At 43.0% G+C, this 18,347-nt stretch overlaps 1 protein-coding gene across 1 annotated transcript in view; it reads right to left on the bottom strand.

Annotated features, from left to right (window-relative positions):
- Window positions 1-18,347, bottom strand: part of PTPRJ (protein tyrosine phosphatase, receptor type, J) — a 72,941-nt gene that overhangs the window by 46,788 nt on the left and 7,806 nt on the right. The window contains exons 4-6 of the mRNA XM_011963562.1: window positions 15,437-15,566; window positions 10,904-10,922; window positions 7,970-8,206 (exon numbers count right to left, since the gene is read on the bottom strand). Coding sequence (XP_011818952.1) covers window positions 7,970-8,206; window positions 10,904-10,922; window positions 15,437-15,566 — 386 coding nt within the window. The remainder of the gene's footprint in view (window positions 1-7,969; window positions 8,207-10,903; window positions 10,923-15,436; window positions 15,567-18,347) is intronic.

Raw genomic sequence — 18,347 nt, 5'->3', positions numbered from 1 at the left:
TGCTCTATATGTCTAGTTTCCAGAAGTGACTTTCCAATCACAGAGTTTTATCTCTTTGCTTCCTAGACTTCCCTGCACCAGAATTTATTTAAATCCATCTGCATACATGTATGTGTGTATGTTGGTAAAACAGAAGCCTTTGGAACAGAAGCAAAACTGATAGAAGTTGATCGTGTTGGCTATGACTTAAAAACGGAGTTAAGTCTGTATAGAAGCTGATACAAAAAGAGATCAAACTTTGGGAGGCCAAGGCGGACAGATCCCCTGAGATCAGGAGTTCAAGACCAGCCTGGCCAACATGGTGAAACCCCATCTCTACTACAAAAATACAAAAATTAGCTGGGCATGGTGGCAGGTGCCTGTAATCCTAGCTACTCGGGAGGCTGAGGCAGAAGAATCACTTGAACCCAGGAGGTGGAGGTTGCAGTGAGCCAAGATCATGCCACTGCACTCCAGCCTGGGTGACAAGACTGAGACTCCGTCTCAAAATAAAAAAAAGAGATCAAAGATGCAAAATGAGTCCATCTCTCCATTCTCAGAAAACGCTGCATGATGCAGAAGCACATGCTAAATTTTTTGCCAAACCCTGACATCTAGAAGGAAGTTCAGTGGTTTTCTGACATAAAGATAGCAGGGGCGGAGCAACATAAAAAGAAAAGAACTGGTCTTGGAACCCAGATCTGAGATTAAAGACCTGCTCCATCCATTAGCTGTGTGACCTAGAATTAGTCCCTATCTCAAATTAGTCCCTATCTCAAATTAGTCCCTATCTCAAATTCCTCTGTTGACAGCTCTAGCACACCACACTAAACACGATGAATTATTATTGAACCACCATGATACGATAAACAAGGGATAAGATCTGGACATTAGAAATCTGGTTTCAGGGTCCAATTCTGCTAGTCACTGACCATGCAATTTTACTCAAAGTAATCTCACCTCTCTGAACCTTAGTTTCATCATCTTAGATGTACAAGATCGTAAACCAGTGGAAGCCATCAGGGTTACTAACTGTAGAACTACCAAATGGATGCATCCTAATTAAGCTGAAGACTGAGGAGTAATAACCAGAAACCGAAGAGTAAAACCCAGGTGATACGGCCATCATTCTCAAGGAGCTTGGGACTAATCCCAAAGGAGTAAAGATGGCATAAGTGTTACCATTTTGGTATGTGCATGGAAAGTGTGCCTCACCTGGCTCATGGGATATACAAACATTCATCCAATCAATAAAAAAACTGCAGGAAGCCAGGCACACTGGCTCATGCCTGTAATCCCAGCACGTTGAGAGGCTGAGGCAGGCAGATCACTTGAGGTCAGGAGTTTGACACCAGCCTGGCCAACATGGTGAAACCCTGTCTCTACCAAAAATACAAAAATTAGTTGGGCATGGTGGCAGCCACCTGTGATCCCAGCTACTCAGGAGGCTGAGGCAGGAGAATCGCTTGAACCCAGGAGGCAGAGGTTGCAGTGAGCCAAGATCACGCCACTCCACTCCAGCCTGGGCAACAGAGCGAGACTCTGTCTCAAAAGAAAAAAATTAATGAATTAATTAAAAAGGCAGGAGAAGAAACAAGAGAAGGGAAAATGGAACAAGCAGGGAAGGATCCTGTGGCCCACAATTCAATAAACACCATGCCAGAAGGCCCCTCCAGGGAGTTTCCTCTTTATAAAGTGACAAGTTCACAGAGTCAGAGTGGCATATTTGGAAGATGATCGCAGTTGCTCACATTTACAATCAATAACAATGATGGTGACGATGATAATGATAGAACAGTAACAATAGTTGCAGTGGTACAGGCAGCAAGAACAGCAGCACTCCTTTTGAGAGGCCGACCATGTCCCAGATGCTGTACAGTACGTTTTCATTTATGCCTCACAACAACTTCATAAGAAAAGTATGGCACCATTTTTTTTTTTTTTTTTTTGAGACAAAGTCTTGCTCATCACCCAGGCTGGAGTGCAGTGGCACAATCTCAGCTCACTGCAACCTCTGCCTCCCAGGTTCAAGCAATTCTCCTGCTTCAGCCTCCTGAGTAGCTGGGATTACAGGCGCCCGCCACCACGCCCGGCTAATGGCACCATTTTAAAGAAGGAGAAATGCTTTAAGAAGTAAATTTTATTGATTCACACAGGAATTCTGGGAAGGTTTTGGAAAAGCAAGTTCTTAAGTTCAGAAAAGAAAGCATAGCTAACAATATTTTTTGGTCAAATGTTTTTTCTGCATCTGCTGAAATGATCGTATGGTTTCTGTCCTTCGTTCTGTTAATATGGTGTAGCACATTTATTGTTTCGCACAAGTTGAACCCTTTTTGCATTTCTGGGAAGAATCCCACCTGATCACGGTGAATGATCTCTTTAATATGCTGTTAAATGAGGTTTGCTAGTATTTGGTTAAAGATTTTTGCATCTTGGCCTATAGTGTTTTGGGTTGTAGCCTTGTCTGGTTTTGGTATCAAGGTAATGCTGGTCTTGTTAAATGGGTTTGGAAGTATTCTCTCTTCCTCAATTTCTGGAAGCATTTGAGAAGAATTGTCATTAGACCTTCTTTAAATGTTTGGCAGAGGACTGGGTGCAGTGGCTCACACCTGTAATCCCAGCACTTTGGGAGGCCAAGGTGGGGAGGTCACTTGAGGCTGGGAGTTCAAGACCAGCCTGGGCAACATAGTGAGACCCCCATCTCTACAAAAAAATTTTAGAAGTTAACTGGATGTAGTGGTGCACACCTATAGCCCCAGCTACTCGCAACGCTAGGCAGAAGGATCATTTCAGCCCAGCAGTTCAACTTACAGTGATCTATGATCACACCATTGCACTCCAGCCTGGGTGACAGAGGAAGACACTATCTCTTAGAATAATAATAAATAGAAATGGGAGATGTTCTATTACTGATTCAACCTCCTAACTCATTACTGGATTATTCAGATTTTCTTTTTCTTCATAATTCAATCGTAGTAAATGGTATATGGCAAGGAATTTATCCATTTCTTCTAGGTTATCAAATTTGTTGGCATGTAATTGTTCATAATTGTTCCTTTGTATTTCTGTGGTATCAGTTTATATATAATGTCTCTCATTTCTGATTTTCTTTGAGTAGTGTCTCTTTTTTCTTAGTCTAGCTAAAGCTTTGTCAATATTCTTTATCTTTTCAAAAAAACGATTTAGTTTATTGATCTTTTCTATTGTTTTTCTAGTGCCTATTTCATTTATTTCAGCTTTGATTTTTATTATTTTGTTTCTTTTACTAATTTGAAGATTAGTTTGTTCTTGTTGTTCTAGTTCCTTAACATGCCACATCAGGTTGTTTACTTGAGGGTTTTGTTTTTTGCTTTTTTCGGACAGGTTCTCAATACCCAGGCTGGAGGTGTGAGCTTGCTTTTTTTTTATATATATAGATGGAATCTTGCTCTGTTGCCCAGGCTGGAGTGCAGTGGTGTGATCTTGGCTCACTGCAATCTCTGCCCTCTGGGTTCAAGCAATTCTCCTGCCTCAGCCTCCCTAGTAGCTGGGGTTACAGGTGTGTGTCACTACACCTGACTAATTTTTGTATTTTTAGCAGAGACGGGGTTTCACCATGTTGGCCAGGCTGGTGTCAAACTCCTGACCTCAAGTGATCCACCCACCTCGGCCTCCCAAAGTTCTGGGATTACAGGCACGAGCCACCATGGCCAGGGAGCTTTCTTTTTTGATGTAGGAGTTTATTGCTGTCAACCTTCTTGGAAGGGTTGCTTTTGGTGTATCCCATAGGCTTTAGTATATTGTGCTTCCATTTTCATTTGCTTCAAGAAATTTTTAAATTTCCCTTTTAATTTCTTCACTGACCCATTGATTGTTCAGGGACATCTGTGACAAAACAATTAATAATAGTTACTGTGGGAGATGGCAAGATCAGCATCACCCCTACTGGGGACCTGACCATGTCCCAGATCCGGTACCAGGGCTATACAAGCATTTTCTAATTTATGTCTCACAGTAACTACATGAAGGTGGTTATGGCACCATTTTAAAGAAGAAGAAGAAATATGTTAACAAATTTGCTTAAGAAGTGATGTTTGTCTCAAGATATTTTTTAGTTTCTCTTTTAATTTCATCATCATCCCATTAGTTGTTCAGGAGCATGTTGTTCAATTTCCATACATCTGTGAATTTCCTGAAGTTCCTCCTGTTATTTATTTCTAGTTTGATGCCATCATCAGAAAAGACATTCAATATGATTTCACACTTCTTAAATCTGTTAAGACTTGCTTTGTGGTCTAACATATAATCTACCTGGAAAACGTTCCAAGTGCAATTTGAAAGTGTATATTCTGTAGCTGTTGGATGGATGTACATGTACATAGATGTATATGTCTGATACATCTATTTGATCTAAACTGTAGTTTAAGTCTGATGCTTCCTTATTGATTTCCTATCCGGATCATCATCCACTTCTGGAAGTAAGGTATTGGTTGCATTGCAGTCAATCTCTCCATTCAGATCCATTAATATGCGCTTTATATATTTAGGCATTCCAATGCTGGTTACATATATATTTAAAATTGTTAAGACTTCTTGATTAATTGATCCCTTTATCACTATAAAATGATGTTTGCTGTCTCTATTAAAAGTTTTGAACTTAAAGTTTATTTTATCTGATATAAGTATAGCTACTCCTGGCTCTCTTTAGATTTCCATTAGCATGGAGTATCTTTTTCCATCCCTTCACTTTCAGTCTAGGCATATCCTTGCAGGTGAGGTGAGTCTCTTATAGACAGCATATTATTGAGTTTGTTTTTTTTTTTTTTTAACCCATTCACACACTCTATGTCTTTTGACTGGAAAATTTAAACCCTTTACTTTCAAGGTTATTATTGATAGGTAAGAACTTACTACTGCCATTTGGTTGTTTTCCAGACTTTTTGTTCCTTTCGTCCTCTCTTACTATCTTCCTTTGAGGTTAAGTGATATTCTCTAGTAGCATGTTTTGATTCCTTGCTTTTTAATTTTTGTGTATCTACTAATTTTTGTGTTCTTTGTGGTTACCATGAGGCTTATAAAAAGAATCTTATAGTTATAACAGGTTATTTTATGTGGATGACAACTTTGATCACATGCACAAAAACTGACCTCTACACTTCTAGTCCATTCCCCTGTCATATTATGAATTGTTATGTCACTTTTTATATGCATATCCCCCCACAAGTTACTGTAGTTATTATTTTTTAAGTATTATCTATTAACTTTCATACTAAAGATACATACGACCATTACAGTATTCATGTATTCTGAATTTGGCTGTGTATTTTACTAGTCTTATCCTTTCATTGAAAACTAATGTTTTCAATTAATCATTAGTGTCCTTTTCTTTCGGCTTAAAAACTCTCTTTAGTATTTCTTATAAGACATGTCTAGTGGTGATGAACTCCCTCAGCTTTTGTTTCTCTGGGAAAGTCTTTTATCTCATCTTCATTTTTGAAGGCCAGTTCTGCTGGGTATAGTAATCTTGGTTGGCAGGTTGTTTTCCTTCAGCACTGTGAATATATCATCCCACTCTCTCCTGGCCTGTAAGTTTCTGCTGAGAAGTCTGCTGCTAGCTAAAGTGGAGCTCCCTTATATGTTATTTGCTTCTTTTCTCTTTCTGCTTTCCAAATCCCCATTGTCTGTGATGTTTGACAATGTGATTATGTTCTGGAGTAGTCTTGTTTGAATTGACTCTGATTGGAGTCATTTTTCATTCCCATACCGGATATTTATATTTCTCCAGGTTTGGAGAGTTTTCTGCTACTATTTCTTTAAATAAGCTTTCTACCTCTTTATCTTTCTCTTCCTCTAGATGAACTCCAATTCAAATACCACCTCTTTTGATGCTGTCCCATAAATCGTATAGGCATTCTTCATTCCTTTTTATTCACTTTTTCTTTTTCCTCCTCTGACTGTATATTTTCAAATAATCTATCTTCAAGTTCAAAGATTATTCTTCTGCTTGATCAATTCTACTCTTGGTGCTCTCTACTACATTTTTCATTTTGTTCAAAGTATTTTTTAGCTTCAGAATTTCTGTTTGCTTCTCTGTTAATTATCTCAATCTAGTCACTTATTGTTTTCCTCATTTCTTTGAATTCTTTACCTGTATTTTCTTAAAGTATGCTAGGCTTCCTTAAGACATGTATTTTGAATTATCTGCCAGACAGTTCATACATCTCCCATCTCTTTATGGTCAACCACTTGCACTTTATTTTGTCTCTCTAGTAATATCATGTTTGCCTGATTATTCTTGATCCTTGTGACTCTGTGTTGATGTCTGTACATTTGCAGAAGTAGGTTCTTATTCCAGTCACTGTAGATTGGCTTCCTCTGGAAATGCCCTTCAACGGTAAGCCTGTCCAGAGATTTCTGGGCAGACCATCTGGTATGGTCCCAACCCCGAGGACTACAATGGCCACTGAAGTACTAGAGGGTGCCCTAAGCCCAAATTTTTGTAACAATACTTAACAGAAGCTCCCTAGGAATTTCTTTTATTTATTTACTTTTTTTTTTTGGAGACAGAGTCTTACTCTATCGGGAGTGCAGTGGCACCATCTCCACTCACTGCAACCTCCACCTCCTGAGTTCAAGCAATTCTCTTGCCTCAGCCTCCCGAGTAGCTGGGATTACAGGCACGCACCACCACACCCAGCTAATTTTTGTATTTTTAGTAGAGACGGGTTTTGCCATGTTGGCCAGGCTGGTCTCAAACTCCTGACCTCAGGTGATCACCCGCCTTAGCCTCCCAAAGTGCCAGGATTACAGGTGTGGCCCACTGTGCCCAGCCCCCTAGCAATTTATAAAAGTTTCTCATATTACCCTAGAAAAAATTCAGTGATTTAACTGTGTATGTGATACTATCAATACTTCTAGAACTAACAAAACTATTGTATCACAATGTTTTTTATGAAAAAAATGTAAATAATTTAAATAATCTACCTTCTCAACAACAGGGGAGTAAATAATTTACAATGCTTCTAGACAAATAATTCTTCAACACTGTGGTCTCGGGGCCCTTTTAACTGCTTAAGAATTATTAAGGCTCTTGGAGAATTTTTGTTTATATGGGTTATCTTGATTAATATTTACCATACTGTATTATAAATTAAAAAGATAAAGTTTTTTAAACATAACAATATGAAAACATACATTCCATTAGCTGTTAGAGTGACTGCGTCATCCCATATCATATAGAATCTGCAAAACTCCACTGTACACTCATGACAAAATGAGAGTAAAGAAGCCAAATAACATGTTAGTGGTATTATGATAATACCCAGAAATACCTTGAAAGAATCTAGGAGACCCCTAGAGGTCTCTGAACCACAGTTTTAGAATCACTGATCTAACCCAGGTCTCAGCAATGGTTTTCTGTAAGGGCCAGAGAATAAATATCTCAGGTTTTACAAGCCACATATTCTCCATTGCCACTACTCAATTCTAGCATGAAAGCAGCTACAGGCAGACTCAATAAAACTTTACTTACAAAAACAGGAAGTGAGCCATATTTGGCCCAAGGACCATTATTATCTACCAACCCTGATTTAGACAACAGAATGCCAGGCAGGTATTAGAACTGTCCTGTAGAAATGTACATACTAACAGGGAAGAATACTTGTAATATATTGTTGAGAAACTACGTGTAAAGGATGACCTTGATACTTGTAAAACAAAAAAAAAACATATATATGTATATACATACGCACACAGGCACGTATACATCTTAAAATTGTAAAACTCGTATATCAAGTGATCAGTGGTTATCTCCAGTTAATGATTTACTTGTTATTCTTTTCTTCTTGTCTATATTTTATATAATGAATATGCATTACTATCGTTATAAAAATTGTTTTAAAGGTTTTCTTAGGTAATTGAAAGAAGAACAATATTTGGAAAACATGACATTTTAAATTATACCAATTTCCTTTAAGAAACATGACTGTTCAGTAGAAAAACCCATGCTTACCAGTAGCACCAGGAGTTTTTTGAGATGCTCCATCAGTCCCATTAGACCCTTGTTCAGGTGTTCTTAAACTATCATTGGTTCCAGAGTCTTCGCCACCCTCACTGGTATTTGTTGGCACCTGAGGTGTTCCAGTTTCATTCTGTTTGTGAAAGGATCCTGCTTCACTGCTGATCTGAGCTACCCCACTTTCCCCTGTGGCAACAGTTGTTACTGAAGGGTCACGAGTTGGACCAGGGGCTATGCAAAGAAAGTAAACAATTAGATTAAAAATACATTTCTCCAGGAGACAGGGATGCCCCACCTCACACACTATTTAAATGAAATGCAAACTTAGGAAAACTGATTCCTCTCTTTCTCTTCTTTGTATCATCACCTACAACATGAGCCCCCTCAGAAACTGCTGTTTCTGGCCACATGGAGAGTACCTGGCCATGAGAGTGCAGAAGCTCCGTGCTTACACTGCACACAGTCATTCACAGGAAATGAGAGGAAGCGTGAGCTCCTGTGGCCAAGGGCTTAGGCTCTGGAGGAGAACCTTGGCCACACTGGCCGCTTTATCTTGAATGCATTACTAGTCTCCCAGAGTCTCTGTTCAGGGAGGTGCAGCAGAGACCACTCTTGACCCCCAAACTCCATTCCCCCATTTTCCCTTCATCATACTCCTGGAGATTTTTGGCCCTGTGTGTGCATGGCTGTTGGGAACAAAGATCACATTTCCCAGCCTCCCATGCAGCTAGATGTTGCACATGACTAAGTTCTGTCCAACAGAGTGTGACTAGACGTTCTGTCTGATTTCTAGGAAGAGTCCTTAAAGGGTGGAGCACAACCTTCCGTCCTTCCTCCTTCTTATACGATGCAATGACTGGAGCTCACGCTGCCTGGCTTCCAGCACTACAGCGGTGGCTGCAGCTTCCTGATCCCAGGATCACAGCTCAGAACATACACCCCTGGATCCAGCAACTACAGCAGGGACTTCCTGATTCCTCCCTCTGCTGTCTGTGACCAAGGTGGTGACTCTCTAGGAGGTCGGTTCTGCAGCCTTAGTCTGGGAGTCATTTCTCAGGGCTAGGCCTAAAGCCTGCTCCCCAGCTGTTATGAGCTGACTTGTGCTCCCCCACCCCCAAATTCGTATGTTGAAGTCCTAACCCCCAAGACCTTGATCTTATTATAGCAGCCCTGGCAAACTTAATACAGCAGCCCTTCCAATGACTCTGTAAACTCTCACTTCCCAGGGTAAACCCTTTCAGTTAAAATAGCTCATGGTTTTTGTTTCCCACAACTGAGCCCTGGCCAACATTCTACCATCTACGGTAGATGTCTGCATAGAAGTGTTCTTCTGCAGCAGTGATTCAAGCCTGTACAAGGTACCCACCAGTTTATTTATTAAACTAATTATCAGGAAGAAAAACCAACTGCAGAACTCTTCCCATTGTTTGTACAGGCTCTAATTACCATTAGTAATTGAGATTTGCTTTATTAGAGGGTTTCAGCAAGATCTGCCCTTGTGTATGCTTCCATGAGTACAATCTAATTATGTTATCTCTATTTTATCTCACAAACTAAGATTTTACCAATCGGGAAAAAAAAGTTCCCAAATTTTGGGAAGAAACAAAAGCCACTGTTTTGTTTTGTTTTTTTTTTTCCTAAAAGGTACATTTTTTAAAACTACCAACTACTATTATCTTTAATTCTTTTTTTTTTTTTTTTTTAAACGGAGTTTCACTCTTGTTGCCCAGGCTGGAGTGCAATGGCATGATCTCAGCTCACTGCAGCCTCCACCTCCCGGGTTCAAGCGATTCTCCTGCCTCAGCCTCCCAAGCTGGGATTACAGGCGCATGCCACCACGCCTGGCTAATTTTTTGGTATTTTTAGTAGAGACAGCGTTTCACTATGTTGACCAGGTTGGTCTCAAACTCCTGAATTCAGGTGATCCGCCTGCCTCGGCCTCCCAAATTGCTGGGATTACAGGCATGAGCCACCACAACCAGGCTTCAATTCTTATAGAAATGTTTTATGACCAAAAAATTAGTAAGATCAGATTGTTGGGGCCAAAAAATAAATAAATAAATGATCCCAGGATGGATGGTGCTTTCAGCTGAATATATTTAAGCTTCTGTAAAAAACTTCTAATCATATCCTTTTTTTTCTCATTTTATTACACTGTCAGCAGTGTCAGCAGTTGGGACTCAGCCCTGTACATGAAAGCAAAACATGCAGGAGTCCAGGTCTCGTTTTCCAAAGGTTATGCCAACCTTGCACACCATTCTTTAAATGTAGCAATGTAGCAACAAAAGGGCAATGTAGCAACACAAGAAAATACTTAAAGGATAACAGTACATAAACAATAATACAAATACTGTATTACAATTTCAACTAAGTTAAATCGCCCACAAATGGGGCTTGAAAAAAATTACAGAAAATATAAATTTTCATCACGATTGCACAATTAATTATTTTTTTTTCCTTTGTTGTTTCCACCCTTACTCCTACTTCTAAAGAAAAACTGGGGCTGGGCGTGGTGGCTCACACTTGTAATCCCAGCACTTTGGGAGGCCGAGGCGGGTAGATCACCTGAGGTCAGGAGTTCAAGACCAACATGGGGAAGCCCTGTCTCTACTAAAAATACAAAAAAATTAGCCGGACATGGTGGCACATGCCTGTAATCCCAGCTACTTGAGAGGCTGAGGCAGGAGAATCGCTTGAACCCGGGAGCCGAGATGGCACCACTGCACTCCAGCCTGGGCAACAGAGCAAGACGCCGACTAAAAAAAAAAAAAGAAAGAAAGAAAAGAAAAGAAAAAGAAAAATTGGAAACCGAGCAGGTTTTATTTAATAAATTAGCATTAGCATTTTCACATTGCTGTTAATGTTGCTATGTGTCCATTAGAGGGCAGTAACGAACAACACAAGAATGGAAAGGAAAACGGTACTCACGGTCACCTGCGCAGAGGATCTGAAACAGAAAAAGAAAACGGAAGTCAGCAGATTCATTTAGCCATGGAAAATGCAAATCAGAAATAAAGCAGTTGAGGATTTAATAATGGGGGTGGGGTGGTAAGAAGCACATTAAGCAAAGGTCGGCTGGTCACGGTTAGGGCGTCTTGGGACATTAAACACAGGGAATCATTGCAACCTCGGGTCAATTACAAAGGATTAACTGAGTTATGTGGGGGCTGGCGGCTGCTGACTCCCAGTGCCCAGTGTTTCTCCCCAGACACATCCCCCTACCTCCAGCCCTCTTCCCAGAGCAACTCCCCAGGTCAGCACCTCCCTCTACCCACTGTGCGATGAGTTGAAGCAGAAGGACAAAGAAGCAGACACCAGATTGTTGGGGCCAAAAAAGGGTAGTTGGGTGGGTGGGAGGGGGGTACCAAGACCAGCACACCCCTTCCCCAGACCCATTTCCCAGTCCTGACAGCACGGTGGAAACCAGATGTGCAGCAGAAGAAATCCACTGGGTTTGGGATTTTTACTGCACAAAAATTCATCTTTTTCTATCAGTAGGTGGCAGTAAAATTTTTTAATCACATGTCAAGCAGCTTTGGGAAGAATTAGTGTTTGACACACAAGAGGCCTTAAAGGTTTAGCTGACAGTGTCAGCTGGGGAAGGGAGCAGCCCTCAAGGATATTCATTGTGATCCACAATTATTTCCCTATACTTTAAAACCTAAAGTGATTCAAGGTTGTACACTCTATTGTTTCATAAACACATCTTTTTGGTGAATAGAATTTTTTTTTTTTTAAGTAGGATTGTCACAAAGAATAAAATAATCAAAAAGGACCCCGGTGGAAAAAACCATCCTCCTACTTTCCATGACACTTAGAATAAAATTCAAACCCAACCACAACCCACCAGCCCCTCTGGTCTCACTGCCCACTCACATTCTCGAAACTGATTCTCCCCTGGAGCCTTTACATATTTACTCCCTCCCACAAACACATTCTGCCCAGACCTTTTCATGGCCTGCCCAAAACGCCACCTCCTTGGCAAGTCCTTCTCCAAGCAGCCATGGAAACCAGCACCCCTCACTCTCCATCCATCGCTGACTCCTGCAACCACACTGTGTGCTCCATGAGAACAGAGACCTTGCCTGTGCCCCGTGGCTAGAATGGTGGACACAGCAGGCGCTCAATAAACAGCACTGGAAGGAAAGAACGAACCCAGAGGGGAAAGTCTTGCCCCAAGGTCCTCCAACTCTCAAACTTCCCATTCCCACCTTCCACCCTACCGTCAAGTCCTTCGCATCTCCGGCCTACCATGTTTCAGCTCATCTTTCTCCTCCAGCCCCTGCCCTTCAATCTATGCTGAGCCTCAATGCACAGTCTATGATGAATCATAGGAGAGAGGGAGAAAAAAGAGAAGTCAATAGCTAGGCAAGTCGCACAGGGCAGCAAACATTTTTTTGCCCAGTTAGGGGAAAGATTAAAGTAAAAGCACTGTGGGAGGCTATACTTGGAAACGCATTCTGTGGATAAAAAGGAACTCTAACTTACTAAGTACCTACTATGTAACAGGCACTGTGCTAGGCTTTCTACATCCCTTGTCTCAGCGTAGAACCATGGAGTGACGGCTAAGAGCTGGGACCTGGACTTAGACCACCTGAAGGAAGTCGTTCACTGCTTCTGCCCTGTCTGTATCTGCCAATAGGACGATCCCTGCTTTAACGAGAGTTAAGTTAAATGATCTATTTGCGCTGCTGTTGTCACCATCATCATCCTTACCACTTCACAGCAACCCTGTGAGGCACTTTTATCCCCATTTTACAGATAACACCACCGAGGCTCAGATCCTCCTGACAGAAACCAATGTGTAATCTGAAGCTCATACTCTCCCCAGCATTGTTTTCCAAAGTATTTTTTGAATAATTTATTTTTATAATTTTTTTTTTTTTTAAGAGACAAGGTCTCACTCTGTCACAGGCTGGAGTGCAGTGGTACAACCACAGTTCACTGCATCCTTGATCTCACATGCTCAAGCGATCCTCCCACCTAAGCCTCCCAAGTAGCTGGGACTACAGGCATCCACCACCACGCCCAGCTAATTTTTTTATTTTTGTATGGGGACAGGATCTCACTTTGTTGCCCAGATTGGTCACAAGCTGTTGGGCTCAAGCAAGCCTCCCACCTTGGTTTCTCAAAGTGCTGGGATTACAGGCAGGAGCCACCATGTCCAGCTTTTTTCTCCAAGTATTTAAATAGACCAACAACCCAGTTGCAGAGGGCACGGAGGCCCAGAGACAGTAAGTGGCTTGTTCACGGACGCACAGCCAGAGAGGACGCACAAGAACCAGAACCCAGATCTTGATCTCCACCACTCTCCCTTACATCTTCACAGCAAAGTCACTAGTACAGATGACCCAAAGCATCTGCTGGTCCCCGTAGCTGGACAGAAGGAGCGAATACTAAGAAAAGAGATCAAGCTCACGATTCAGCAGTGACAGACACGGGAAGAATACAGTACGGCCCACAGTTCTGGCCAAAGACTTCCCTGTACACCCCAGGTGTGGCAGAAAACCCGTCAGTCACCCAGATGTGCCCAGGAACACCCAGTGCTACCCAGAAGGTGGAAGCTTCTCTGTCCCCTTTCCTGAGGGGAAACCCCTTGCCAGTGAGCCTTCCAGCCTTGTACATTGCTCCACTGCCCTAGAGATGGTTCTAGTTTCACATCCTCCTTTGTTTGTGCTGATAAGTCGAACCCTTTCTTTTTCCTTTCTTTTTTTTTCCCTTGCCAGCAGGAAAAAGCACTGCCAGTCCCAACTACGGTTCCAGTCACAAGGATCCTCCTCCAGGCCTCAGAGAAAAATAAACTGTTAACACGGCTTTCTGCAGCATCCCAATTCAGCCAAACCTGCAGCCATGACATCAGTGGTCCACTCTGAACACTGGATTCTTCCCACTCAAAAACTAAGGCCGGTCACGGTGGCTCACGCTTGTAATCTCAGCACTTTGGGAGGAAGAAGTAGGTGGATCACCAGAGGTCAGGAGTTCCAGACCAGTCTGGCCAACATGGTGAAACTCCGTCTCTACTAAAAATACAAAAATTAGCCAGGTGTGGTTGCATACACCTGCAATCCCAGCACGCTGGGAGGCTAAGGCAGGAGAATCGCTTGAACTGGGGAGACGGAGGTTGCAGTGAGCTGAGATCGCGCCACTGCACTCCAGCCTGGGTGACAGAGTGAGACTCCATCTCAAAAAGAAAAGAAAAAAAAAAAGAAACTAAGTCACAGGCATCTTACCAGCTGCATTTATACCTCAAACTTCTAAAATTTTCCCCAACTCCTGTACACGAAAATCCTACACGTACATACACATCAAAACAGACCCCCTACGTCTTCTCCTCTTCCCCTCTGACATGACTGTGTCATTAAACCTGTCTCCCAGTCTGCAAACCTGAATAACCTCTGGTTCTTCCCTCCTCTTCATTCTTTGTGGATCACATAAAGATGTTTCCTTGCCCAGCGCACCCTGACTTCCCCGCTTCTGTACTGTGCATATTGTAAACCAAGTCCTCATAACCTCCAGCCCTAAATCACAGAAACAGCCTCATCCTAGGGCTGAGAAACACTCAGGGCATTTCCATTTTCATTTCCTGAAGCTCCTGGTACACACACGTACACACAAAATTAGGAAGTACCAGAACAGGGTTGTACCCACTGCCGTATATTTTTGGTTCTGCTTCTGTTAGAGCATCACCCTGACTCGACCTATAACCCCTCATTTGGAATTTAAGCGGCCTTAAACGGGGGCCTTTTGTGAACACCAGTGATGACAGCCAGGCCCTGCTCCCTCGTCCACATACCTGGTTGCGTCTCCCTTCGATCCACAGTAAAAAAAATAAACAGAACTGCAAATTCCTCTTTCCAAAACACGCAGTGTTAGCCAGGATCCTCGCTGGAGCAGATGACACACTCAACCAAGATGAGTGAGTGGGAGTTTTCAAGGGTCTGTTTTCAAGGGTGAGGGTGGGGTTAAGGAAAATCAGTAAGGGATAGGCAAGAATCCTGGGGTAGCAGCAGCGAGAAAGGGCAAGGAGAGAGGCCAAGGCTGCTTCCCCTCATCTCCAGCTGGGGCCTCTCGTCGGGCTGGCCCACTGGAAGCTGGAGGCCAAGGGCACCCGCTGGTGTAGAACATAAAGGTCAGTCTCCTCCTGGTGGGAAGAGGAGGGTAGAGACGGGTGGGCAGGGTCTCAGGAGCCCACAGGAGATCCGCGGCACAGAGCTCCCATCACGTCACCACTGAGAGCCCGTCAGTCTGGCAGGTGTGGACTAGGGTGGTTAAGAGGTTAGTTCAACTTCCACTGTCACTCATGAGCTCTGGCACGTAAGGCTCTCGTGGAGCCATTGGTGTCATCTACTGTAAAATGATGCAGGGGCATCTGCAATACAGACCCCACATCTGAGTTGTCCTAAGACTCGAACAATAGAAGGTTCCTTAATTCCCAGCCTAATAGCCTCCTTCTTGCCTCACTGAACCTCCACAGCTACCGCCCTTCAATTCACTTGGTGACTTCCTGTGACTGCTGTAGTAGCCCCTAGGAGCTCTCCAGGCTCTCAGGCCCTCTCCGTCCATCCTGCTGTCCATGCTGCTAACTGTGGCCCTGCAGGGCCCAAGGCCCCAGGTTAGGTGCCAAAGATGCAGAGGGTACTTAAGGTGGTCCTGACTCCCCAAGAGCTCACAGGCAAGAAAAGCAGTGAAAGATCTGGGTGCGCCAGGACCTGGTGAGCTTGCAGGATGGAGAGGGAGGGACTTGAGGGATGGGGAGAGAGAGGCTTGGGGATACTGCAGGGTAATATGCAGGGGCAGAGTGGCAGAAAACATGACATAAAGAGTGGCTCTGAGTGAGAATCTAATGCTGTTCCATTCTACTTATTATAATATCGACTAAACCCTTAGCTACTGGCTAATCACATGTCAGATGTTGTATTTATCATCTCATTCAAGCCTTACAATAATCCCAGCAGGGAAGAACTGTTTATCCCCATTTTACAGATGTAGACACCAAGCCCTGGAAAAGTTAAGGTCCTGACCGAGCATCTTACAGTCAGTAAGTCTAAGATTCAGTCCCAGGTCAGTCTGACCCTGAAGTCCTTGACCTTAACCACCCCCAGGGAGCACGAAGATGGTTCAGCCCTGGGCAGGTCTCAGCTGAGACCATGAAACCCAAAGGCAGTTCCAGGGCTGCAGGTCACAAACCCCTGCCTGTCCTGGGCCTTGGGAACAGCCCCCATCAACCCATTTGAATGGACTGAATTAAGGCAGTTTGCACAAGTTTCTCAAAAGGAGCAGTGTTTGGGGGTAAATTCACGGAGCAGCCTGGATTTCAGCAAGTGACAAAGCTCTCCAGGTTTTCTGTTATCCACGTTGGGCTTTTAAGGATGGGTAATAAGTGACTGAATAGCACAATGGGTAACAATAGACTCTTTATCCTTCTAAATCCAAACCCACACACCATATGACAATAGTTATTTTTACCCACTGACGTAATTAACCAAAATGTGAACCGCTTCAAGCAATGTTTAAAATCAAATAGCAGTTTATGGGATTTGGAGCAGCACAGATTTCAACTCTGAAAGGTCATCATTCTTCCTGCTCTCCCATTTATCTGCCATGTGAACATTATCCAACGACTCCCTATAAAACTGGTTCCTCAAAGGTAAATCATTAAAATGACAGGCTGGGTGGGCCCTCCCACTCGACCCAGAAGCCAGACAATGAACACCCATTGTAGAAAGCTCCCCAGAAGGCAGGTGTGGCAATGTGGGGTGGCCTGAGTATCTACCGTCCAAAAGGCAGGGACAGGCAGGCCAACAGGCAGCCCAGTGAACAGTGCCTCAAGCACAAGGCATCAGGCACAGCAAGATGAGAACAGGCCGGCTTCCCTGCCTCATCTGCAAATAAACTTTCTGAACTTCATGCTGTCATCAGGGACTGTGGGGAAGGGTCAGAATAATTCACAATTCCAGGTCCTAAAAACGCCATGGAAGGCTTCAGTGGAAGGAACGAGAACCAACCACCCTGCAAAGATCCCCTGGCTCATCTTTCCCCTTGGGGAGCTGGAGGCATGATGGCCTCTTCCAAGAGCACACAGAAAAAAGTAGCCAGAAGGGCTATTTTGGTGAGGCTGTGTGGACTTTGAGACGCACAGCTGAGGGTGAACTTAGAAATCCCAGGCCAGAAGTTTCCATTGGGTATTTTTAGCAATAGAACTATTTTCTCAAAAAGACTCTTATGAGGAGCTCCATACATATGGGTATAGAGTTCCACATTTCATACATATCTGTGTGTGTATATACCGGGTATACACCTGGATAAAAGCAGCTTTTTCAAAGTTCAAATCACCTTACTTTTTACTTTGAACATAACCGATGTATAATCAAATTAAGAAGCAGATGGTTTCCAGTGAATTTTAAAATTTGATATGATTCGCTATTTCGGCAAATGTGTTGGTTGGTTTTTTTGGTTTGTTTTGTTTTTTAAATTTTTTGTTGTTGTTGTTGTTCTTTGTTTGCTTTTCTGAGACAGGGTCTCACTCTGTGGTCCAGGCCAGAGTACAATGGCACAATCACAGCTCACCGTAGCCTTAAACTCCTGGGTTCAAGCAATCCCCCAGCCTCGGCCTTCCGAGTAGCTCCAACTACACCTACACATGTGTCCCACTACACCCAGCTAATTTTTTTTGTTTTTTGTAGAAATGGGGTCTCCCTATACTTCCCAGGCTGGTCTCAAACTCCTGGCCTCAACTGATCCTCCCACCTTAGGCTTCCAAAGTGCTGGGCAGGCATGAGCCACCACACTCCATCCTGAGCAATTGCTCTCATTACAATTTCAAATATACTCAAATATGAGAGTGCAGGTTGCTTTTAATTAAACTGAAAGCAAATGCTTATGGAACCCCTGACACACCTCAAGGAGCACACTTTAAAAATGTGTGATCTACCTATCCTTTGACTTTATGGAGGAAGAAAGTAAGTCCCAGAATGGTCTAGCAACTCAACCCAGAGCACCCAGTATTGAGACTAAAACACAAATCCTGCACTCCTCCACAGGGCTAATCTCTTCATCTGAAAAGAGGGTCAGAGTTGGCAATCCTCAAGTCCCTATCTGAACTCTTTCTCCACCATGTATGATAAATCTGGGGGTTCTAAATTAAGGCTCCCCTGTCTGAATCTAGCCCACTGTCATGCATTGTTTGACCTATGATGTTATTAAAATCTTAAGTATTTAAAAATTAGGGAGATAGAAGTCAGGTGCAGCGACTCACACTTGTAATCCCAGCACTTTTGAGGCTGAGGCAGGTGGATCATCTGAGTTCAAGGGAGTTCAAGACCAGCCTGGCCTGTAACATGGTGAAACCCCATCTCTACTGAAAATACAAAAA

The sequence above is a fragment of the Colobus angolensis genome, unplaced genomic scaffold, assembly GCF_000951035.1.
Source record: "Colobus angolensis palliatus isolate OR3802 unplaced genomic scaffold, Cang.pa_1.0 Scaffold61, whole genome shotgun sequence".
In the NCBI taxonomy this organism is placed as follows: domain Eukaryota; kingdom Metazoa; phylum Chordata; class Mammalia; order Primates; family Cercopithecidae; genus Colobus; species Colobus angolensis.
The sequence above is the reverse complement of the archived record's forward strand: the minus strand, read 5'-3'. Positions and strand labels throughout refer to the sequence as shown.